The 26,410-nt window shown below is 37.8% G+C and overlaps 1 protein-coding gene and 1 long non-coding RNA gene across 7 annotated transcripts in view; one reads left to right on the forward strand and one right to left on the reverse strand.

Moving 5' to 3' along the window:
- Window positions 1–26,410, forward strand: part of SPEN (spen family transcriptional repressor) — a 148,943-nt gene that overhangs the window by 55,709 nt on the left and 66,824 nt on the right. For 5 of the 6 annotated variants that reach the window (XM_074975295.1, XM_074975293.1, XM_074975296.1 and 2 more), the window contains exons 2-3: window positions 16,869–17,189; window positions 21,186–21,662. In XM_074975295.1, coding sequence (XP_074831396.1) covers window positions 16,869–17,189; window positions 21,186–21,662 — 798 coding nt within the window. Of the gene's footprint in view, window positions 1–16,868; window positions 17,190–18,317; window positions 18,494–21,185; window positions 21,663–26,410 lie in introns of those variants that run through there. The other variant, XM_074975297.1, reaches the window with a different exon arrangement.
- On the reverse strand, window positions 11,083–14,479 carry LOC142000815 (uncharacterized). The gene is made up of 3 exons (XR_012642326.1): window positions 14,381–14,479; window positions 13,671–13,735; window positions 11,083–12,348 (listed from the first exon to the last, which is right to left on the reverse strand). It is a non-coding gene; the product is annotated as an uncharacterized LOC142000815 (long non-coding RNA).

The raw sequence follows: 26,410 nt of genomic DNA on the forward strand, positions 1-26,410 counted from the left end.
ACTAGCTACAAAAGCTAACCACATAGGCAAGATGGTATTTGACTTGCATGTGATTTAAGATCCTTCATCAACAATGTTAGCTTCTGTTTAAAGATACAGACTTTTGTGTTAAAGGCAAAGGAAACTATGCTTTTGTTCGCATTTTTTTTAAAAAGGAACAGTAATGACAAAGACAACTCTGAAAAATATTTTAATTCTGTAAACTAATGCTAAAACTTTCTTAGTCTCATTTTTGATGTGATGTACTAAATGTGTGCCTAGTCACAAAGCATGAACTTCTAAATCTTATCAAAGCAATATTGGAACTGCTCAGCATAAACCATTTCAAAGCCAGAAGATTAAATAGTGGCAGAGCTGTTTTGGCAGAATAATAATTGATCTCCAGCATCATCTTATACTACACCAAGTGGGTTTACTTCCCTATACCCATAGCTGGAGACAGTACCAAATTGGTTGTAGGGACCTCTTGTCCATGAGTTACGGAGGATGATGGTAGGCATGTAAAGTACATAATTGGGAGTCAGATCTGGATGCCAGCCGGGTTTTCATCATTTAGTATCATGGGTAGCTAACAAGTTCTCCTTTCTGAAATGGATCCTCCTTTAGCTACCTCCAAAAAACATCAGTGATTTCAAATTTATAATTTCATTTAGCATATGTTGGCTTTGGAGTGGTGTAAATTTGAGTGAGAGATTCATTCCCTCTAGATAGGTAAAAGTATATTGCTTCCAACCAAACATGAGATTGAGCTAATATTAATGTCTCCACCACAGGGTGGATGAAAATAATTTAGGAAAAATGACTGTATTTGAATCAACATAATATTTTAATTCAGATTTTTTTATTTATATGTGGCTGTTTCTTCCTGTTCTATAGTTGTAAATGACAAACATGGATGTTTTGTACTTGATTCTTGTTGATAGAATTTCAGATTTTACATAATTGTTTTCTAAGAAGTTTCACATTTAAAATGCTCATCCATGCTACAAAAGACATGTAAAAGTCCTCATTAACCTCCTTACTGTGAGACCAACACCAACTCAAACAAAATTGATATGCAACTACCCTCTATTATATTTGCAATCTACCTTCTGATTGAATTTTCATAAGTCAAGAAAGCTGAAATACTTTAACCAGGCTATACTGCTCCTCCTGGGTTTGTAGTCAGTGGGACTTGTTCTTTTAAGTCACTTAGGTTGTTTTGCAAATCCTACTTAAATAGACTCATAATCCCATATTTAGGTGGGATTTCCAGAATTACCAAACACACAGTGGCTGTGAACTGAGAAATAACTCTTAAGTTTCAGGGTGATAGGGGAAGTTTTCCTCTTTGAATTGAAAATTAGTGAACTTCCAGGAGTAGGTGAACTTCCAGAATTCGTGACTATGCCTGCAAGTCCTGTGATACGTTGTAGCTCTTCCTACTTAAGAATACTCGGAAATGGCACGGAGGCTACCAAACTATCTTGGTTACAAGGCAGTTGATTAACTTTTCCTATAAAGACCACTTTACAAAGATAACAGGAATGGGTAGCCTCTCAACAGCAATGAGCAGTTGCTGGGAGGAAACTATTTATTTTAATAGGTCCATGTGAAATCTTCCCTATAGCTAGGGCCCTACCAAATCCAGGTCCATTTTGGTCAATTTCATGGCCATAGGATTTTAAAAATAGTAAATTTCATGATTTCAGCTATTTAAGTCTGAAATTTCATAATGTTTGTAATTGTAGGGGTCCTGACCCAAAAAGGAGTTGTGAGGTGGTCGCAAGGTTATTGTGTGGGGGGGGGCGGGGTTTGCACTTCTGCTACCCTGACTACTTCACTGCTGCTGGTGGTGGCGCTGCCTTCAAAGCTGAGCAGCTGGAGAGCTGCTGTTGCTGGACAGGAGCCCAGCTTTTAAGGCAGAACCACCAGCAGCAGCAGCGCAGAAGTAAGGATGGCATGGTATGGTGTTGCCACCCTTACGTCTGTGCTGCTGCCGGTGGGGCGCTACCTTCTGAGCTGGCAGCCTGGGTAACAGCTCTCTGGCCGCCCAGCTCTGAAATCAGCGCAGAAGTAATGGTGGTAATATCGTGACCCCCTAAAATAACCTTGACTCCCCTGCAATTCCCTTTTGGGTCAGGACCCCAATTTGAGAAATGCTGGTCTCCCCCTTGAAATCTGCAAAATATGGAGTAAAAGCACACAAAAGACCAGATTTCACCGTCTGATGTGTGTTTCATGGCTGTTAATTTAGAGAGAATGGGGAAGAATTACAACTGTGTTCTTTCCTCAGTCTACTACTGAATGGATGTAAACCCACTTGTCTGGAGGTCTTGGAGAATCAAACTTACCAGATAAGGAGTGCAGCAATGAAAACTTCATTATGATGTACTGTATCTTTAAATGTAATTCAGACAAATCCTAGCATATACTACAAAAAGGAAAAATTAATTTATGGAAGTTTTTTTATTTAGAAGATGTTTTATGCACATTACTAATTTAAACTTCTATACAGTACATTCAGAAATTACACAAATGAAACCACATCTGAATGTGATGGCTCTTTTTCTTGTACACAGAATTGCAGTGTTACATTATTATTTCTAACCTAAACAGCTGAGTATCTCTTTGAGATTACAGGGCCAATTCAAGTTGATAATCTAATTCTAAAAATTAGAATAAAGCCAATGCACCACTAATCTTAAGAGAAATTCATTGGGATTGTCAGGTCTTGTCTGCATGCAGTTATACTGGTATAATTTAGGATGTGATTCTCCCCCCCGGCCCCAAAATGTATATACTGCTAAAACCTCTTGTTTGAGTGCAGGTATACTGGTATTGTTTATTTCCTTTACTGTATGGTAATAGATGTATAGTATTTAGCACCTTTAATACAGATATAAGTGTCTTTAGTAGGGGATTGTACTGCTTAACTATACTTGTATAGTTAAAGCAGTACAACTTTTGCGTGTAGACAAGCTCTCGGTTACCACACAGTCAAAACTTTGGTTTTACCCCGGCAGCATCAGTAGTCTGAATGAATTGTGAATTCAGTAAAAATTCTGAAACAATTGAATTGCAATTTATACAAGTAATGATCTATCACATTGTTAAACTAGATATAGCAGAGTGTTAAGGCTACATGAAAATGTGGGTGCTAAAAGGACTCCTTGTTTGTGTTACTTGTTAGCTTTAAAAGTTTTGATACAAACTTAAGTTAATCCTGCCTTTTTTAAAAAAAAAGACACATTAATGGAATTTGCTTCAGAGCCTCTTCATTTCAAGTCGTATTGCAGTATTTCCAAGAATCCTTTGTGTTCAGTCTTTATCAACCTTTCCTCACATGTGAATCACTACTGCACTGGAAATGTTTAGTGGCTCAGAGCAGGTTTGTGTGCATGTGTATGCCTGAAGAGCCATGCTATATTTTCTATGTGCGCTAAGAACATTACACTGAAGCAATGGGGGCCAGAACCGGGGCTGGGCTGGGGGCTGGGGCTGCCCGTGGGGGCTGGCCTGGGCTACATCCCCATACCAGGTTGCGTCCCACAGTTTGGGGATCACTGGACTAGATGATCACAACGGTCCCTTCTGGCCTTAAAGTCTGAGTCTATGGACTTCGCATCTGCAGTAACAACTCCATTTACTCCTACTGTTTGTTCTAACACTCCTCTTTTTCCTCTTCCCTCTGCTGAAAAAGTTCTTAAGCTACGGCCTAACTTCCAAACTTTAATTTATTAATAGTGGCTAATGGTCTAATAGTAAAACTCTGCACAGAAAGATTAGAATAGCTTTTTAAAATGGCTGAGACAGCACTCCTTCAGTTCTAGGGGATTGGGGATAAGTGAACGTCTGTTCACTCAATCACAGGGCTTGTGTTCATGTACAGCGCTACAACAGTGCTGCACTTTAGTGAAGATGATCCTATGCCGACGGGAGAGTTTCTCCTCTTGGCGTAGTTATTCGACCTCCCTGTAAAGCAGTAGCTATGTTGATGGGAAAAGCTCTCCTGACGAAATAGTTCTGTCTACATGGGGGGGATTGATTTAAATCAGGGAAATTTAAATAACCAAATTGAAAGCCTTGGTTTAAATAATTAATTTTAATCAACTTTTCCATTTGTACTTAATTTCTATAGAAAGATGCATTCTCATTGGTTGAGATAAGCATGTCTATTTGCAACTAAGCCTTCACATTATATTTGGTACATCTTTTTACTACCTAGGAGGGTCCACTATAAGTATATATTTAAGCAATTATATAGTTTAATATTTTCAGATTCTATCAATTTTTCATTTTTGGTATGTTAGAAAATGGTGAAGAATATATTGCTTATTTACTAGATTAACTTTTTGCTCATGATTTGTGTCAAGTTGCATTAGGATGGTAACTGGAATTTATATGTTTTGTATGTTCAAATTTTATTTTTATTGAAGAAAATAAGCCCTTAATACAGTACATGAGCTATTGTGCCAATTGGTAAAGCGTGACCTCAAAAGTTGGATGTTTTTTTTCCTGATTCTTTCTTTATATAGAAAAGTAGCCTTTAACTCAAAGCTTATTTGATAGAGGCTCATGGACTTAAGGATTTATTTTTTTTTAAATGTTTTAAGAGTTTATAATTTTAGGCCTTCTATTTTGTATTGTATTCAGATTTCATTTTAAGCAAGTTTATTTGTAAAAATTTATTATAACTTAAAATAAAAAACAATTTAAAAGAAATTTTCTTTATTTAAATCATTAATATGTATCCACCCTGGGGGCTGGAAACTCAATAAAAGCCTCTGTAAATAAATGTTGGAGAAGCAGAGCTGGAAGAATATTGCTGTCCAGAAGCACTGCTACTGGAAAACAGTAGGAGTGGGATAATTAAGGCACTTTTCTGAATCATTGCCTTCATACTGTCTATTCCCATAGTAAAATCAGGATGCTAGTGTTCCCATGATGTCAGTAGCTTAATTCTTGCATGGTATGCTGATGAAGCTAATATAAAATTTCTCAAACTTTTGTATAGAGTGAACCAGATCTAAAGAGAACTCTCCCATTCATAATCATGCAGACCACCTCCCCTCTCACTCACAATTGCTTTAACATCCCTATGGCAACTACAGCTGCTTACAGGGAAAAGTAATATTAGAAAAGCCTTTGATATATATTTTAGCTGTCTTTAATGTGATATACCATGTTGGAAACATGGAAAGCCAGCACCATGAGACCAGTCTGCTGTACAGAGCCTTTCAGCAAGTACTCCGTAGATTACTGGTTGCCTCTGTTACCTTTACTTTAAACCTAGTGCTTTAATTTTACACCCCAAGTTTCTCTTTACAAGGTGTTGGTCCAGAAATCTGCTCCACTTTGGACTTGGTGTTGAGAAAGATACAGTATTTGGATCAGTGGTATAAACTGGCCTTGCTGGTTGCTTGCCTCTTAACATCTATATTTATTTTACAAGAATGTTTTAACATCATTTCAATCCTGCAGTATTTTGTTAAATTTCAAAAGAAAATAAAAACTTGTTCAGTAGATCAGATCAAGGATATCAAAGGGTATCATTTGATATTTGTAATAAGCAGAAATGGTTACATTAAAGATATTTTCCACATTTCCAAAGTAGGCAGATGAATCTTGAAGGGACAGCAGCATGAATGAGGTTAGTAGTCTGCTACAAGTAGTCATTAAATCAAGCTATTTTTGGTATTTCTGTGATGTCAAGAACCAATATAGAACCTGATCCAAAGGTCATTGAATTCAGTGGAAAGTCACCTATTGACTTCCGTGGACTTTGGATCAGGCCTGTAGTAATTAAGATTTGGATAGAGATGTTTATAGTAGATAGTGCTCTTGGCTTCTTTTAAGTTCAGCTGCTTGGCGGGTTCAGCAGCCATATGAAAGTTTCTGTATTTGTAAATCAGCTTTTGAGATCTAATTTAACAAATTATAACACTCACTCTGAGGTTGTTTTGAGTGGCAGTGCAGTAATGATTAGCAGCTGAATTCATCAGGTTACTTTTCTTTATTTAAACTTGGCTTGAAATGTACATTTTAGTGGATGTAGTGAATTCAGTTTTGTATCTCTGATAATGTAGACAGAATTGAATTGTTAAAATTTGTATATTTACAAGCTTGGGAATATAGTTCTGATTAACTTGTTGGTTTTTTTCCCTTTTGAATGAAAACGCCATGGAAATATTTTTTCACCACATGGCTCAATTTGAAGTAAAGCAGAAAACAAATTTTAGGCCTGATATTTAAAATGGAAAATTTTGGATTTCCATTTGTTAGAAACCAGATAAGCATATTTCATTCAATTTCCAAAATATCTGATGGAGTGTTCTGTAGCTATTCACCAGCTATTAACATTGAAGGAGTTGCACAGCTAAAATCAACCACCTTAATTTGGGGTTCTCTGAAAATTGAAAGAAGTTGGCATTTGTGTGGTGCAAAGAAATGTAAAATATCCTGTTGGTCTAATGAAAGTGCCAACTAAAGTTTTATGCGGGCTTTAACTGTAAAACTCAACAGTCAGTCCTTTTGTATTTAATAACCTGCACTTTGTATTTATAACATCAGACAGTTTTGAGGTTGCTTAGGGTAAGATTAACAATTATGAATATGCACTGCAGGATTAATTTGGAGACCAAAGAAAAGCTGATTCTAGCAGGAAAAGAACTCTTAACCTCTTTGTTCTCCTTTTATGTAATTTCAGAAGTCCCAATATAAAAATGCAGAGGTATTTTGTTGGGCTGTATTTTTCACCAGGCTAATGGAAATTGCATAATGATACTTATCTTTATATAGTGTTGTCTGTAGAGCGCTGTGCAAAACTTTGCATATAGATATTTTGGAAATTGAATGAAATATGCTTATTCATAGATTCATAGATACTAAGGTCAGAAGGGTCCATTATGATCATCTAGTCTGACCTCCTGCACAACGCAGGCCACAGAATTTCACCCACCCACTCCTGTGAAAAACCTCTCACCTATGTCTGAGCTATTGAAGTCCTCAAATTGTGGTTTAAAGACTTCAAGGAGCAGAGAATCCTCCAGCAAGAGACCCGTACCCCATGCTACAGAGGAAGGCGAAAAACCTCCAGGGCCTCTTTCAATCTGCCCTGGAGGAAAATTTCTTCCTGACCCCAAATATGGCGATCCGCTAAACCCTGAGCATATGGGCAAGATTCACCTGCCAGATACTACAGAAAATTCTTTCCTGGGTAACTCAGATCCCACCCCATCTAACAACATCCAATCACAGGCCATTAGGCTTCTCTGGTTTCTAACAAGGAATCCGGTGTTTCTAACAAATGGAAATCCAAAATTTTCCATTTTAAATATCAGGCCTAATATTTGTTTTCTGCTTTACTTCAAATTGAGCCATGTGGTGAAAAAATATTTCCATGGCGTTTCATTCATAAGGGAAAAAAACCCAACAAGTTAATCAGAACTATATTCCCAAGCTTGTAAATACACAAATTTTAACAATTCAATTCTGTCTACATTATCAGAGATAGAAAACTGAATTCACTACATCCACTAAAATGTACATTTCAAGCCAAGTTTAAATAAACATTCAAAGAAAGGTAACCTGATGAACTCAGCTGCTAATCATTCAGTCAAAGACATCCTTTGCAAATAGACAAGGACACAATTAAAAAAAGAATCCACTGTGTCTTGTTCATTTGACATGTAGTACTTGATGTACGTAAATACAAAACTCAACCTTAATTATTGGACTGCAACTGGAAACTTCATAGTGTAGTATGGTGGGTAATTTGGTAGAGTAATGAAGCCTTAATAATAGATCTCACTACAGCATCTGTTATTAAGTCCTTACTAAGAAGTAGAGTGCATCTGCCATTTTTCATGTGAATTATGGAGTTTGTAAATTAGGGCATCTAGAGTTGAAGCCCCCCCCCCCCCGCCTGTTCTGAATTTTACACCAATAACCTGGGTAGCCTGCAAAGGATGGGGACCAAGGTTATATTTTTGTTTACTATTTGCCTCCCAGGCTACTCTGTCTTAGCAGCAAACTTTTCAGTTTTGGCCCTGGACAACACAACTGAACTTGATACATTTATTTTCATGCCATCTTTCATCTCAGAGTATCCCTAAGTGTTACACAGCCTATATGTATCTGATAATTACTATATAAATTGCTTCCACACCACTGAAATGCAGCCACTTCTGGGATGGAAAGGAAGTACATTCAATTTTTAAAATATTTTTATATTATCTTGCTTCTCCCTACCCTGAAAATCTTGTAAAGCCATTTTTAAAATTTATTTTTCCTTCCTTTTTTTACCATTTTCAATGTTTTCACTTTTTTTTCAAGTCACCTTGATTATTTTAGAGTTCTTGTTTTCTTCTGTTTGCTGCTTTTTGTATCCATATTTTAAAAGTTTTCTTCCAGATTCAGTATTTTCCAGTATTTCTATCAGTGCCTCTTTTTCAAGCTTCGTTTGTTTCAGATTTGCTTCAGGTCTTTTTCTGTATCTATTTATAAGCTCTCCTCTCTTTTTTCTTTCCTACCAGTGCATTACCAAACATTTTGTCAGATTTCAAGGGGAGCACTGGACTTAGCAGAGTGGAATTCACAACACATGTATTTCTGATGCTCCTCTGGTCTCAGGGTGACAATAAATGCGTGGAGGGTCTTGTAAGTTTTGTGCCACTTTTGGCATAATGTAACTGTTGATGCAGAAAATAAAATTACAAATGGAAAAATACTTTGAGATATGTAGTATATAGGACAAGTAAATGTATGCAGCGATTAATACAGATGAAGATAAAAATGTACACAAGTATCAGGTCAGGCATGTTATTACTTTTTATTCTGTGGTGTATTTTTATTTCATATTTATATTATAATAATGCCCAAAGGCCCTAATCAAGATCATGTTCAGACACAAGTCACAGCTACACTGACACCTTCCCCCCCCCCCCCCCCTCTGAATCTCAGAGCCCATACTGACTTGGGCTAGCACTATGGGGCTAAAAATAGCAGTGTAGCTGTTGCTGCTGGGGCTGGAGCCCAGGCTTGGAAACTTGGTAAGTGGGGAGGCTCTCCAATTCCGGGCTCAGCTGGAATGTCTACACTGCTATTTTTAGACCCTTAATGAGTCCAAATCAGTTGACCCATGCTCTGAGACTGGCTATGGTATTATTTTTTACATTGTTCTACACATACTCTGTCCCTTCGTGTTGTAGTCTCATGGCCTCTGTCTTCAGCTGTGGGTGTTGAAAACTTTTACAGATTGTGTCGACAAGACCGTTTTTGGTACAGTTCATGTAATGGTGCGGAAGATGGTTTTGTTCCTTCTACATTGTTAGACTTTTAAACCATAGTTAAACCTTTGAAGCACTGCTTCCTTGGGATTTGTTCGTGACAGCTGTTGTCAAAAGTGATTCCTGACTCTGTACTAGGTTATAGACCAAGCTAGGGTGTGCAGTGATTCAACTGGAAATTCTGTTATTCCTCTGGCATGTAAGAAGCATTTACATTGATCAACAGTAGTTCCTTATTGTCCTGTTCTGCTAGGCAAAAAAATGTCACAAAGGATTTAGGAGTATAAAACTGATGTGTCCTGAATAGCGGAATACTCTAGAACTCAAGTGAATAGAAGCTCTGGATTAAAAAAGCTCTGCTAGGCTAGCTAAAAAAAATCCAAAGGAATGAATCTATAACCTGTGTTACAATATAGCATGTGTATATTTTACATTGCTGTGCCTTTTAACCAGTAAAGTTTTGTTTAATATGAAAGAGAGCACACATTTAGAATAGTCCCTGGCATCTAATTTTTGGACTAGTCTAAAGTTATAAAATGGGTCAGGCTGATCTAGCCATCTGGATAATGATTATATCAGTTAATGTTGTTTTATTATAAAAAATATCAGTGGGAAAAGAATGATTGGCCAGCAAAGCTTCAGACTGTGAGAGCACTCTAACAAGTCAGGATCTGTGTCCTTCAGTTATATCATAATTTAAAAAGAGGGAGAGTTTTGGGCATTGCACAGGTAGAACAGCTGCATTTCTCAGGAGGCTGAAGGTATTTGCCTTTTCATTTTGTACCTTACAAATGAATTTCAGATGTGCAGGTGTCCTGCTGTAACAGCACACCTTGTGATGTGTCACAGTCAATATCTAGTGTTGGAGAAATACATGGAAATGATAAATTAGTTTTTTGTTTGCTGTTGTCTTGTTACTGTAAGTAGGATTTTTATTATGCTAACTGATAATGAGATTGAAGCAAAATGTAAAGAGGCTTTTCTGCACCTGGGATTGAAATTACACATTTTTGTGGTGTTGAAAATATCTGCATATGGGGCTGGTGTACTTGCTGAGAGCTCCTCTTGAGATTACAGGAGTTAAGAGGACAAGGGAGGCAGGGCATTTTATTTTATTTCTATAATATGTCTAATTCAAGAAATGTTTTTTTGAAATGTCAGTAAAAACTGGTTCTTTGCCTTCTATTTCTTAAAGCAGAATTTGCCTGAAATACAGGTAATAAGATTTGAGAGCCTAACTAATTTATATGAGTAAAACCAAATTAAAATATTTGTTTAAATCTTTTGCCATCCAGCTCCTTTACAATAGCCCTGTGTTTAAAAAATATTTACTTAAGGAATAGTTGAAACTGTTCAGAAGAGTGAATAGTTGTGATAAATATCTAATTTGTGGTGAAACCAAGTGGTTAATTGTTGCAGTGAAAAACGTCAGCCATGCAAAGGTACCCTTCTGACCGAGCAATGGCTATAGCCTTTAGCTTTTTAATTTCCTTGTTACTGATTTGCTTAAAGAAAGTTGTTTAGGGAGAGATGACTTTGGCAAACTGCTGCCTTGTCTCTTCTGTCTCCTCCCCAGTCAGCAGGGCTTTGTCTCAGTGACACGTTGGTCCTAGGGAGGAGGGGAGAGGCTGGCTTTGGATTGGTGGAGGGAAGTGTTTCCCAGACTGGCCATTGTTTGCCTGTTTGTGAAGCAGAGATGCGGGGGGGGGGGGGGGGGGTGATGTTGAGGGACGGAGAAACGGGCGCGCACAGCAGCCATATCGAGAGTCCAGAGACATTTTAGTTGCTTGATTATAGAGATGCCGGCTCTACAATGAATACAACAGAGTTTTAAATCATTAATTCCTCTTCCGCGTTTGAAAAGCTTGATTAGTGTAGGTGGAGCTTAGTCGGATTGAACAATAATGATCTAGCAATAAAAAAAAAAAAGGGCACCCCACTTTTGTTTACAGCCCCTTGTTGCAATCCTGCACTGACAGCGAGGGGGACTCTGACCTAATCGGTCTCTTCCATCTCTGTATTTTATAATTCTAGTTTGCTTCTCCAGACAGAGAAAGATATGGCCTCTGCATTCTTCTTTACAGAATAATCAGAAAACAATAGTTCCTGAAGTTTCAGCTTCCTGCTGCGAGTCACTGAAATGCTGCATTGTATAGCGAGATTAATAACTGCCTGTCGACACCCTGGTAGTTACTGATTAATCAGAATGAGGTGGACATGGGAAGAGGCATTAAAAAGCCTTGTTTTCTTTAGGGTTGGTAGAGTTTAGAGCACAGCAAACGATCTTCTTTGTTTTCAGATCTGTCCGCCTGTGATTGTGAAACAGACTTATTGGAAAGGACTGACGCATAAATATAAATACACGACCTGAAGGTTTCAGACGAGCCCCTCTGCCAACGTTACCGAAGGTCGTGACGGCTTTTGTTGTCCTCTTGTCCCCTCTTCCCAGCCCTTCCGATTGTGGACAAAGGTTGCACCACACGAAGTCCCTGTTTGCTCTGCTGCTGCTCCTTGCAGTGTATCTCCCGCCATCTTGCATTAACTTGCGACCACAATATTGAAATGTATCCTTAGTGCTGCTTCTCCTCCCCCAACGCTCTAGAAAGTATCATTTTCTTGTAATGTATTGTTCTGCTGCAGTAACCTGCCTTGTGATGCAGCATTGCAGATCTCCCCTCCTCTCCCTTTAGGATCAAATAGCATGGAGCAATGCAGTTCCCCTTCTATCAGCAACTGCAAAAACAGGAGCAGCCCGGAGAGCAGCCAATGGGTGGGGCTGGATCGGATCACTAGACAGATTAATCTTCACGATGGGGTACTATAGAATGTGTGTAATCAAAGGGCATAGACCGCGTTGGGGCAAGGAAAATGCAAATCTTCCTGTGTCAGCAACTGGCTTTGGACGCTTAGCGCGCGCTCGCTCTCTCTCTCTCCTCTTTTTTTTTTTCTTTTTTTTCTTCTCCCCTTGCTTGCTTGTCCACCGCCGGCCCCCTCCAAGAAAGGCGATTATCACAGATCATCCCCATTGCACGTCATGGCTATAGTGCAGCAGACTCAAGCTGCACATACATTTTAGCATCTAGATGGTGGAGAGATTAAAATGAATCATCTCAATTAAAGTTGGATTATTTAGGACTATTACTGCCATAGAAGTAGGATACCAGAGTAATTTAAATTGCTCATGCTTTTGCCTGCCTAAACAGCCCACTGGGAAAATCCATGGGTTTTTGTGCAGTGAGGTTATCTGTTCCTCTAACATTTAAGGAAGACGATTTCAGGCATTCAGCAAAGATCAGTTGTATTATCAGACTATTTAAAAGTATTGCACTAAATCTCCTGTAAATTTGTAATCTAAAATACAAAAGATTGAACAAAGTATTTTTTTGTTTGAAATAAATAAAATTATGATTCTGCATTTCACAGCACTCAAAGTAGTTTTTTACACAAGAATTAAAACCATTTGTCAAGCAAATTGTTGTGTGAGCATGCCATTTTTAGTATAAAACTTGCTAATAGATCATTTGGGTATAAAAGACACAGTATTGTTCTTTGCTTCTTTGGTGTGCATGAGGATCAAATTCTGTTGATGTACGGCATGTACTGCACTTCTTGTTCACCCATAACTTAAATAAAAGCATAGATGAACATTTGGTAGATTAGTAGATCTCAGTTTATCCTATGGTGAGTACAAGCAGCTCCTGGATTTTTTTTTAAATAAATTTTTATAAACTTGGAAGTGCCATAACTAGCAAAATGGGAAAATAAAAAGTTTGCCAGGATAGTAAGTGGAAACCAGTATTTTAAGAGCACTTGTGTGAAATGTAACTGACAGATGGCACTACTTCATTGTTAGCTAGGCTATATATAATTGTACTCACAAAGGTCCTTGGGATTATATTTTTTGTGAGGAGTTCATGATTCAGTTGTTGCTGAAAACAAAGTATGGAAAAACGCTGTCAATTTGGATTTGTGAATGTTGAGAAAATAAAAATGCAAATTGGTACACTAAGTACTACACGCTGAATTCATAGACTCAAAGGAAAACATAATTGAAACACTCAGCGCTGTCTCATCTTTTCCTTTTTTAGTCTTGTAGGGGACCAGTGTGGTGGGTTTTCTTTTGTTTTTTTTTAAATGTTCTGGTGGGAATCGGATGATATTGACTGGTGTGACTGAAATACTAGATTACCATAAATGACCATGAGGACAGTTAATCTCACTTTACCCAAATGGCCTCTGCTCACTTTTTTCCTTCCATCCTCTCCTTTTTTACTCTTAAACATCTTGTTTCTCTGTACGTTCTTATTATCCCCCTCACTATTTCTCTACCATATTCCTTTTTCTTCTGGTCTCTGCAAATATTGTTTTAAATGCAAGTCCTAATACAACTGTCCCACCTACCACAACCTCTGAGCTGGCGGGAAACTTTGAGAAGCCCCTCCTTCTGAAAGTAGCCTTCGAATATTCTGTAAATGCAGAAAAACTCAGAGTGAAAATTGTGGATTTTGAGAATTTATTCCAGTGCAATTTTTCTAGTGATTTTGGTATAACCTTCTGAGGGTTTTTGTAAAGTGCTTTTAAATTGTAATATTAATATCCGTGATACCCCCCCCAGGGTGCCATCTGGACTGTTGAACAGCTGTGTCCCGTCAGTTCTCCGACCGAGGGTTCCTTTTATGCTGCGAGAGCAACCATTCCTGATCTGCTCCGACAATATCTAGCATGTAAATTACTCCCAGCTACGCTGTATGAGTCCTGTGGCCAGCCACTCTTGAATTACACTGCAGAGCAACACCAGCAACTTCCCAGTCCCAGACTTTCCCCAAGAAATGTGTGTCTTGGCCAGGAGAGGGCTGGGTAGTGCAACACAAGCGCATATAAAGTCTGTCTTTTTATTAATAGAAAATGATATGCACAAATCCTGTTATCTCAAATGGAGTTTCCCAAGCACTTCAATCCAAGCACACTGGTTTAAATAAAACAAGTTAGATTTTTAAGTGATTACAAGAAATGAGGCATAAAAGTCAGAATTTGTATAAGAAAATGAAAAGTAAAACGTAACTAATATCTAACTTAACAAGCTAAGTGAATTCAAAGCAAAGGTCTCTCACCACATGTTTTAGCAGTCTTACTGGCTGGACTCCTTTCGGTCAGGATCTCTTCCCCCAATTCAGTGCTGCCGCCTTTGTTCTTCAGATCTTGTTGATGTCATGTGGGTAGATAGAGAAGCAGAGATATAACTTGAGGTCTGACTCTTATTCTTTGAGAATCCTCTTCAGTGAGGGTTCAGGAGACGACAGATTGTGGGGATAGGAACCTCCAGCTGTTTGTTTGCCAAGGTGTAAATTTCTTGCTCTCACCCTTTTTCCTGCCAAAGAATTATCACTAAACCAGGTGGTGGTCCCTTGGATTTTGTTGACCCCTGGCTGAGGCATCAGTTTGCCTTTTGTCTCTGAAGATCTGGTTTGTGGCTGCTTTTCTAAACTTGGACTATGTCTCAGTAATGTCATAAAGTAGAATTTTATAATTTTACATATAGTGTTGCTGATCATTATTGTTCTGGTAAAATGTGTGTGGCAAATTGAGTTTTCAAGTGATACCTCGCAAGGCATACTTTGTACAAAACTTCATAGCCTTGTAAAAGGGGTGAACATCAAGGTACAGACTGTTACTTTTCCTTTAATTTTAAGGCAAATGGCAGTACCTGTATCTGTTTTAAAGTGCCAGACGCTGTAAGCTCTGTTTTCACACTTAGGCAGTCTACACTGCCAATTTCAGCACTAAAACTTTCGTTGTTCAGGGGTGTGAAAAAACACCCCCTCGAGCAACAAAAGTTTTAGCTCTGAAAAGCACCAGTATAGACACTACCACCGTTCATTCGGGGTGTGTGGTGTGGTGTTTTTGTTTTTTGTTTTTAAATTGCTGGGAGAGCTCTCCTCTGGTGATAAAGCGTGACTATACTGCCCTTCTCACAGTGCTGGCGCTGCTGTGGCAGTGCTGTAATGTGGGCAGTGTAGACATATACCCTAAGTTCTGTCTCCTCCATGCTGCTTTTCATTCACAGTGCTGCCCAAAGCTTTTATGTTTAACCAGCAACCTGTTCACTTAATTTTAAAGATGCTTTTGTTAACTACATGTATTATTTACTGAATAGTGAATAGTATGTTTGGTTCTGTATGAAACAGAGGAAGATAGAATCTACATCTAGATTTCGATAGCATATGATTGGAAAGTCCACTCATGGAGTAGCTTTTGCAATTTTATTTAAACTGTTAATGAAATTCATGCATGTAACGCAGTTAAACATAGCTCCTGAAATAATCTTCTCCCATGAGATGCTTGCTATTGATTGTGTCCTCTTTTTCCTCCTGGAGCAAGTAGCTGAGAACAGTTTTGATATTGCTTAAGGTTTAACTGTGTGTAATTTTACCTTTTTATCACAAATTTTATAACTTACTGTATCCTCATGAATCAGTCATACTAATTTTTATAATCCTTGTCTTTACGATTTATAAATATTTCTTACTCTTTCTCTTGCATATTCCAACCCAGTTTGTCAAGAGCTTCTACGTTTTACATTTTGGAACTCTTTTATTTTTTGTAACTGATTAACGTATGCAATAAAATGCCATTATCTGCTTTTTAGAAACGTCTTCACTGAGTGAATTTGCTGTTCAAAATTTTAATGTGGAGCTTGGCATACATAGTGCTTCTAAACTGTTTCAAAAATATACTTAACACTAGATAGTCTTCATCTTCCTGTCTTTTAAATTTTTTGTTTGTATCAGTTTATACAAGTTATTGTAGTACGTTGCTTGTAGTTTTTTTGCAAGGAGGTGAATTCATATCCATAATTGATTAAATCCTTGCTATTATTAATAAGCCATTGTTACAACTTATACTGTGTTGCAGTTACTTAACATCAGGGTCATGTCACATTACTTAAAGCTTTCATGAATGTAACTGGTGTGTTGTTGTTTCATAGTGGGGAGTTTAAAGTTGAATTCTAGTAGCATAGTTCAGTGGTGAATTTGTAGGTCACACTTTAAAATCGAACTGAGAAGCTATTGTAAATAAGTTTGAGATCAGAAATCAGTATCAGAATTAACAACATTGTTTTAACACTGAATTATCTAAATTTAGATCAGAGTAGTAAAATAGCTGTCAAGTTTTTTCTTAGTGTTACGACTTTATTTGTAATTATTTTTGCAGTTTTGGAAGGTTAATTATGTCGAGATTGTCAAATCAGATTAAAAATTAGGAGTACCATTGTAACTATAAATGCCTTTTTATTTCTTAGGATGTTGTTGTTTGGGAATATATTCTATTAAGATGGATCTCTTAGTAGCCTAACCAGAAATGCTTCTCTGATCAAAAAGGAAAGAAGCCTGAAAAAAATAGTTACTGAAAGTATAAATGGTAATTTTCCTCTTAAACAGCCACCTAGAAAAACAAACAAATCCTTATTTTGAAATTAGTTTACTTACTATTTAGAAGACTCAATTATTTGAATATGTATATTTTTTTTACACTTCAGTATTTTTAATATGATCTTTTATATTAGCATTAATATATTTGCTTTGCTTTGTTTTTTTGCAGATATGGACGTGTTGAAAGTGTCAAAATTCTCCCCAAAAGGGGGTCAGAAGGTGGAGTGGCGGCCTTTGTGGATTTTGTGGACATCAAAAGTGCACAGAAGGCACACAACTCTGTCAACAAAATGGGAGATAGAGACCTACGGACGGATTATAATGAACCAGGAACCATTCCGAGTGCTGCTCGGGGATTGGATGATACAGTTTCCATAGCATCTCGTAGTAGAGAGGTTTCTGGGTTCAGAGGAGGTGGGGGGGGCCCCACTTATGGCCCCCCACCATCACTTCATGCACGGGAAGGACGTTATGAGCGGAGACTTGATGGGTAAGTTCCAAGGTTTCTCTAGGCAGGTATTTTGTATTTGATATGGTGAGAAACGCAAACTCATATATAGGGCCCCCAGATGGATTTAAAAGTTTGGGAATTATCTATGTTTCCTATTTTGGGTTGGAAACGGAAGTGATTCCTATCCCAGTGGCTGGTATCTTGTGGATCCATAGAGGATGTTTTCTGCAGCTGGTTGGATATCTACTCTTGAAATAAGGTGATCTTAAGATCGAAGATTTCCTGTGGCCAGCATCGATATTGGAGTTATTCTTCTAGAAGTAATGATTACATTTTTTTTGGATAAAATTCAGGCCTTATTCGGATGTATCCCGGCTACCAGATGGAACTCTACTGCTGCAGCACAAGTTCTATATGGAGTATCTTCGGAATATTAGAAAATAAGATTATTTGAAAGCTTGATGCTTAGTCCTCAATTTTTACTATATACAGTTTTTATATATTAATTGGATTGTCACCAAAAATTTCTAGTAGACTTCAGTGATGCAGCATCTTGGATTCTACAAACAACATTTAGGCATGGAAATATGTATTGGATGAAGAAGACTGAAGGCAGCTTTTGATGTTTCCATTTTGGATCTACATCAGTTCCAGATTTTTGGGATTATTCTTCCTGATGGTATTGTCCAAAAAAAAAAAAAAAAAAGATGGACATTTCTAAAATTTGGAAATTATAGTCATTCTAAAAGTACTGGAATAAGAACCACTGCCTTGAATTTATGGAATGCTTTACAGCCAAGATGTATATGATGGTGTACAGCCAAGGGGAATGGATTACTATCTAGTATCTTAAAAAGCCATTTGCTACTGCACAGTTAAAGGTACTTTAGTTTTAAGGACATGGTGCTAATTATCAGTTTGTGGATACATCAGTCAAAATTGACTGGGCTGGATGGTTACAAAGGTGGATAGAGGATACCGGCTGGCCAGCCATGATGCATTCCCTCAAACATTGGGTGTACTTCTACCAGCTGCTTGATTCAGACTTAGGGCTGGAAATTAAAATAATGGATGCATTTCTAAGTGTCAACTGTCTCAAGAAAGAAGTCTGGGGGTTTCAGAGTTATGGTTTCAGTTTGGGACTACTTGCTTCCTGTGGATTTTTTTTATCTTGTCACTCAGATGTTTTTCTGGTTGGTTCATCTAAAATATCATTTGACACCCTTACCCATTAAGAAGGTGGATTACCCCTATAAGAGGGGCCAAAATTGGGGAAGTTATGGTCACAATTCTCTCCCTAGATTTAATTGGGAATATAGGTCGTGTTTCCACACTTGGAAAAGGTTGGTATGCCCTGCCCTGTGTATATTAGCCCCTCTCCTAACCCAAGTCAAACCCTCTCTTTCCACTAACTCCAGTAGTTCTTTGTACTAATAGATAAATCAGAAAAGCACTGTAGCCATTAGATGTTCAGCTCTGCTAGCTCTTGTCTGTCTTCTGTGTCCTTTTAATGGATAAGGACTTTGTTCTTTTATGTCAGCTATAACAGTAACCTTCTAGCAGTATTGCTTTTTCTGTTACATCATTAAATTATCTTTCACTGGCTAACGTTTGATAGGATGCTAAATGCAATCATTGATAAAATTGTTGATCTTGTTCCTTCAAAAGGGTGAAAGAAAGAGAAACTCTTATTTGTTAGGCCTGGAAATAGTGTTCTAATCCATAGTTACAAGCAACAGATATGTAAGTAGAAGAATATGTAATGAATTTTAAATAGGACAGAAGTTATTGGAATTTTATTTTACATTTTGTTAGCGTGGTTAGCTTTTTCAAAAGAGAGTTGGGAGGAAAAAATGCAGTCTAGGCAGGCACTTACTGGTATGCAACCTTAAGGTGAGGCTGAGTGTAAGAAACATAGGATAGGTATAGTGTAGGAATTATGGATCCAGGGCTTCCGTGGGGCATATTTGTAAATTACTAAGGTAACTTTTGAAGATATTCATCAAGGAAGATTCTAATCCAGCTACCAGTTTGAAAAAACTGAAATATTTCCATGATTTTTGATAGAAGACAAATCCTATGATGTGGCAGAAGAGGAGGAACTATGGAGTGAGTTGGGTTATTAAGATCCAGGGAATTGATAATTAATTGGTTCTCCAGGAAGAATCTGAGACGGTAGAGGGGAGAGGTTAAAATGTTCCTCATAAAATGGATAATTTAGAGTTTGACGTTAACATAGACACTGGCATATTTATAATTGTGAAAATATGTTTTTCAATCATTTGATGTGTTCTCTATCATTTTTAATCTGTCATTTTGTAGACATGTCTTGAAGACGTACCGTCCTGGTACCTGACTAAAGTAGAATACTAAGCTATCTGAAATATTCTGTTAACTTCATCTTTCAATATTTGCTATACCCTTAATTGAGATAGCACACTAACATTCATAGAACATACAACTGTCCTCCAATGTTGTACAAAATGTTTTTAATATTGAAACACAGAATGGGCCTTAGCTACTTTAAACCAATGTGTTTCAGTGGCAGAGGGAGGATATATAAATCCTTTGACTGCAATAACGAATTGAAAATCTTAACAGTTAAATTAGCTTTTCTGGGTATGTTTATATCTCTTCATGTGAGGTTTTAATACTTTTTGGGACTTCCATCCTCTTTGATAGTTAGTTATCCTTGAGATTTAGCCATTTAATTTTTCTGATATTAGCAATCAAAATATTTGTTTAGGAGGAGCAACATACCCAGGACTCTAGGTGTAGAATTCTGATAATATCAAAACTCCTTGTAATGAGGATGGAAACGTTTTAAAGAAAACCTAATTTTCTGGGTTTCTCTGTGGGAGCTAACTAAGACCCATCTGAATCACGGAATGATCTTCAAATAATTGTGGCTGATTTGTGGACAAGACATGGACAATTGTGGAAAAGTAATAATGGGCCTTTATTAACAGCAATAATTTGGAAAAGCCACAGTAGACCTATTTGTTTAAAAAAAAATTTGCTGGAACAATATAAACACTCAACTGTTATGTTATACCTGTGAATTTTTTGATACCCAGACAATTTGCTGCAAGTACAGGGCTGTAATGAGGGCAGGGCAAGCCGCCGGGGGTGTGGGGAGAAGGGCAGAGAGCATAAAAATGAGGAAGGAAACTGGTAAGGGGCAGAGCCCTGCAGTGGGCATGGTAATGCCCACCTTACTTCTGTGCTGCTCTACCCCCTACTGTTTTTTTTCCATAATTTTTCTGCCCATTCTCTTCCCCCCACTTTGTGCCTGGGTGGCTGCCCTGCTCACCCCACCCTGGTTAAAAGCCCTGCCCAAAATGCTCCAAGATCATTTAATGTACTAATGGGGTGGGAAAAGCGTGTGGTGCAAACCTTAAAATGTATGCAAAATCGGGGACTGCAGAGCAAGCGAATTTAAAACAAAATTGTGGTGGAAGCCTAATATTGCTGAATCTGCAATGTCCACAATATCACGAATGAAGTAGGACCTTAGATATAACCCCTTTTGAAAGCAGCTTCTTACTTCCGGGTCATGCTTTGCATTGAGGCTTTCATGGCTGTAGCCTAATTTATAATGATATTTCTGCAGAAACATAATCATAAGATGGAAAATAAATGTTAAAATTCATTAACATTTTTAAAAACAAGACGAAAGATGCGGAAAAAAATGGTTTCACTTAAAAGTTATAAAGGCTTACTTAAAAAAAAATTCAAATTCCACATGAAAATGTGAAAAAAATTGATATATTGTGCTTTGAAGGACACTGGTCATGAAAGCCCAGTTTATGATTAAAGCAAAATGATTGCTCAGCTCTACTGTGTATAAATATAACTTTGGAATCAAGTAAAACGTTTAAGTGTGTCAGTGTTTGCTTAATAGGTTATTGCTGTTTAGTGGAGAACCAGTTGCAAAAATAAAGTCAGTGCTGAAGTAAATGTTTGCATGACTTGCCTTTTGTTTTGCTTACCCTTCTCTGATTGATTAAATATTTTTCCCCCTTATAAATACAGGGCTTCAGATAACAGGGAGCGTGCTTATGAACATAGTGCCTATGGACACCATGAACGGGGGACGGGAGGATTTGATCGGACAAGACATTACGATCAGGATTACTATAGAGACCCTCGAGAGCGGACATTACAACATGGGCTCTATTATACTTCCCGGAGTCGAAGTCCAAACCGTTTTGATGCTCATGACCCCCGTTATGAATCTAGGGCCCGGGAGCAGTTTACATTGCCCAGTGTGGTACACAGGGATATCTACAGGGATGATATTACGCGGGAGGTACGAGGCAGAAGGCCAGAACGGAATTACCAGCACAGCCGGAGTCGGTCACCACATTCGTCCCAGTCTAGGACCCAGTCTCCCCAGAGGCTGGCTAGTCAAGCATCTAGACCCACCAGGTCCCCTAGCGGCAGCGGCTCTAGAAGTAGATCGTCAAGTAGTGATTCAATCAGCAGCAGCAGTAGTACCAGCAGCGACAGGTAGGTTAACAGCTTTTGGTTATCATGGGTGCATTGTTAAATGAAACCAAATAGTGATCAGCTCGGTGTGAAGAAAATTGCTACAGTATAGTAATCCTTTTCTCCGGACAGCATCCGTAGTAAGCAAACATGAGGAACAGAAACCTCAGCTATCAAAATGTGGCACTAATCCCCAGTAATATTAGGAGGCCCACTACAGATTATTCTGAATTTTGTGCATGAATGTAGAAGTGAACAGGCATGAAACATAAGGACAATGCATCGTAAAACAGACTTCTCTTATTAGACGGAAGTGGAGTGTAATAGTTACTGATTCTTCAAACATTAGTGAATTTTCTGTAGTATACTGTGTAAAAATAATTAAGTCATATTAATGAGATGTCACTACAATCCTTTGAGAAGTTTTATCAATTTCTTTACAAGAAAACCTTACACTTCTAGAAGAGTGTGCTTGTCAAAAAATCTTTAATATTCAATTCCTAGGAACTTCATATAGTCAGCTGCATGATTGCTTCAGTATTTCTGCTATTTCAGTATTGCAGTATAAAGTGTATGTGGCCAAAATTAGAGTAATAATAACAAACCTATCAAGGAGCTGAAATTTCTTTCAACAAACTGAAATATCCTGTTGAACTCCTTCTCGTTCGCCTTCTTGAATTGTGATCAACACTGTAAATGGATTTAGAGACTTAACAGCCTAACAGAAAAGTAATCATAGAAAAGTAGGGCTGGAAAGGACCCTGAGAGGTCATCTAGTCAGTCTATCCTTCTGTGCTGAAGCAGGACCAAATGTACTTAGGCTGAGGACCGCTGGTCTTTCTGTGGGAATAGCATATTGCTATTCCCAGACGACTGTGGCGGGCACCAGACACCATGCCGCTGAGAAGCAGCAGCGGCAAGAAGCACTGCCACCGAAATGCTGCTGAGAAACAGCAACGCTTCTCGGTGGCAATTCGGCAGTGCAGTGTTCGGTAAAGAGCTCAGTTGCTGAGTAAGTAGGGCAGGTTTAGAGCTGAAAATATTTCTCTTGCTGAGCAATTATTTTCCAAATTCAAAAATACTGAAAACTCTTATTTTTAAGACATTCGTTATGACCATAATATTTATTTGGATAGTCTGATTATCTCTTAGTGAACAGAATCTTACAACTGGTAACTCTCTAATCAAAATAATTACTTTAATCAAACATAACGGTTTGGACTCATTCCAGAAGATAGAATGATTTTGAAGGGAACCTGTAAAGGGAAAGAAGACTGAGTTTCTGCTCCTTTTGGCTTCTTTATGATGTATGAAAAGGCCCCAAGAGGGTTTCTTTCCTTGTGTTCTTCTAATTATTTATTTTAAGGAGTTTTTGCTGTTTTTTTTAATTGAGAAATTCAGATATTATCTAGGCTGGAAGACTATGATGAGTGGAGAATTAGTGAAATGGTGACATCACAAGAGCAATTAAGAAGAGAAAGAGACAAGCCAACCATAAAACAGCCTCATTTAGTATCCTATTTCCTATTTTTCAGCGACAAATTAACATTTTAAATAAAGAAAACATTTTGTTAAAGATTTAACACCTTCAGACATGTTAGAACTTGAAATAAACATCACTGAGACCTCTCGGAGGTCTCCAGCAAAACTAGAGAAGATCAAATGTGACATGCCTGATCTCTCTTAGGCCTAAAATATAGGCAAGAAAAATATCTGTACTTTTGGGTGAGTTTTATCCATCATAAGAAAAGAAACAGCCGAAGCCCAGCTCACCTACATATTTACTGGATACAAGTGTTGAGGCATTAAAATCTCCAACCTGGGGTGAAGAATTCAGAAATTCATAACACTAAGTATTGACCCAATGGAACAAAATGATATTTTTAATAAGAAACTATCAATATCAGTTATGTTTTGGTAGTTCATTTTCCCTGTAACTTTTATCTTAATGTTGCAAGATTAGATGTGTCTCTGGGAAAGAGATGTTGATGTTTTGATCTTATTAACCAGAGCAGTGAATTTAGACTCAATGAAGTAAGTACTAGTAAGTTTTAAGGGTAGTGCCTTACATCCTGAAGGAACACACAATGCTTTTTACACACTTCACAAACTGCGGAATATAAAATAATAATCATTATATCATTTGCATAATAAAACATGTACATTACATCATAACATTACATTTCAAGAATAACTACTTTTTAAAGGGTTTCAGAGTAGCGGCGTGTTAGTCTGTATTCGCAAAAAGAAAAGGAGTACTAGTGGCACCTTAGAGACTAACCAGTTTATTTGAGCATCGGATGAAGTGAGCTGTAGCTCACGAAAGCTTATGCTCAAATAAATTGGTTAGTCTCTAAGGTGCCACTAGTACTCCTTTTCTTTTTACTTTTTAAAAAGAAAACGCACCTTCTTACTCAGACTTCTTGTTACTTTTTTTATTCCTGTTAACAATGCAGAGCTATGGAGAATGAAATGCATCCTGTTATGGTTTGTATAATCTATAGAATTGTTTACCAAGTTCCAAATGCATTTCCCATTGTTTTCAACGGGATTGTAGAGATGTAACTAAACACAGAATTTCTCCTGCAATAAACATAGGTGTCATTGGTTGACTCAGAAATTAAACTCTGAAACTATAGTAGGGTGCTTTTGGAATACTTGAGATCCTTTTATGGCTTGGTTAATAGTGAAAGATGTGATCTTTTAAAAATATTTGGAAATTTACAGAAACACTATGAATTCTGTGGTTAATTGGCAATAACTAGTTAAAATCACCAGTAGTGCTCAAGATAATTCTCTACATCAAGCCTCTTTTTCATGTCTGTCTCTCACTTTCTCCATTGTCAGTTGTGAAGTTAACTGTATTTTTGTACAGCGGTAGGTCACTTCTAGACCTAAATGTACGTATTTAGGGTCAAATTTTGGGAGCTACTGGAAAAAAAAAAAGGGGGGGGGTTTAGGCAGTTTTCCGAAAGCTACCATGGAAAAATGAGCAGAAAACTAACTGAATCAGAATAATTATGGTGTATTTTAGTTTCATTCTTTGAAAGACATAAACTATAGCAAGGGTCATACAGACTAAATATAATGTTAAGATTAGAAGATTTTCCCTAATTGGACAAAGTTGTGAGGAAAGATGCTCTGCATATTTTCAAAATGTAAACATTTGTCTTACGTAGGTTTGGAGTGTGTTGATTCCACTTCAGTTAAGCTTAGTTTTATGTATATATTTTAAGAGGTCTTTTGTTACCGTTGGATACTTTCTTTGGGGTTTTGTGATGAGAACTGCAAATGAGTAAATTAGAACATAAAAGACCAAAAAGGACATTATTCTCTCTCAGAATATCAGAGAGGAAAGCTGACTTATGTGAAAATCTCTGAATGATTCCGTTTTTTTAAGTAGTAATTTTGTAAAGTCAAATGAGTTAGCACATTTCTTGTAGTTGCATGTGTTATGTCATTGATTTTAAAATCTTCATTTAGCAACATATTGAAGCACGTAGCATTGAGGTCTGTGCCACTGCTTGTGTTTAAAATGTGGAAATACCTTTTCAATCAGGGCTTAAATGTCTTTCCAAATTCTGGTGGAAGTGTTTTAGATCTCCTATGATACTTCAGTTCAGTAAGAGAGCTTTCATGGCAGAGACTAAAAACATAAGAGAAATCATTCAGAATGTTGTGTGCACACATATAAAGTAACTAGAGTTCCTTCCCCTTCTTTTTTGCAAGAATGTTTGGTCGGTGTTTAAGTTCAAGGTACAGTGGTTGGTTTTTTTGGTTTATTAGCTAGTTGCATAATTAGCTGTGATTCGCACCATAAGCTGCAAGCTCCTGTCCAAATATTATAGCACCAGACTTGGCATATATGCAAAGTAGTTTTGTTCATAGGGATAGGATACAGAGGGACCTAGACAAATTAGAGGATTGGGCCAAAAGAAATCTGAGATTCAACAAGGACAAGTGCAGATTCTTTGCATGGGATTCTTCCATCCTCTGCTACAGAATAGGGAACGAGCGGCTAGGCAGCAGTTCTTCAGAAAAGGACCTAGGAGTTACAGTGGACGAGAAGTTGGATATGAGTCAACAGTGTGCCCTTGTTGCCAAGACGGCTAATGGCATTTTGGGCTGTATAAGTAGGGGCATTGCCAGCAGATCAAGGGATGTGATCGTTCCCCTCTATTCGACACTGGTGAGGCCTCATCTGGAGTACTGTGTCTGGTTTTGGGCCCCACACTACAAGAAGGATGTGGAAAAACTGGAAAACGTCCAGCGGAGGGCAACAAAAATGATTAGGGGACTGGAACATATGACTTATGAGGAGAGGCTGAGGGAACTGAGATTATTTAGTCTGCAGAAGAGAAGAATGAGGGGGGATTTGATAGCTGCTTTCAACTACCTGAAAGGGGGTTCCAAAGAGGATGGATCTAGACTGTTCTCAGTGGTAGCTGATGACAGAACAAGGAGTAATGGTCTCAAGTTGCAGTTGGGGAGGTTTAGGTTGGATATTAGGAAAAACTTTTTCACTAGGAGGGTGGTGAAGCACTGGAGTGGGTTGCCCAGGGAGGTGGTGGAATCTCCTTCCTTTGAGGTTTTTAAGGTCAGGCTTGACAAAGCCCTGGCTGGGATAATTTAGTTGGGGATTGGTCCTGCTTTGAGCAGGGGGTTGGACTAGATGGCCTCCTGAGGTCCCTTCCGACCCTGATATTCTATGATTCATTCTCAGAAAGCATCTGTATAATTCGTTTTTGTAGCACTGAATGAAATGTACA

Source organism: Natator depressus, chromosome 18, assembly GCF_965152275.1.
Source record: "Natator depressus isolate rNatDep1 chromosome 18, rNatDep2.hap1, whole genome shotgun sequence".
Taxonomy (NCBI): domain Eukaryota; kingdom Metazoa; phylum Chordata; order Testudines; family Cheloniidae; genus Natator; species Natator depressus.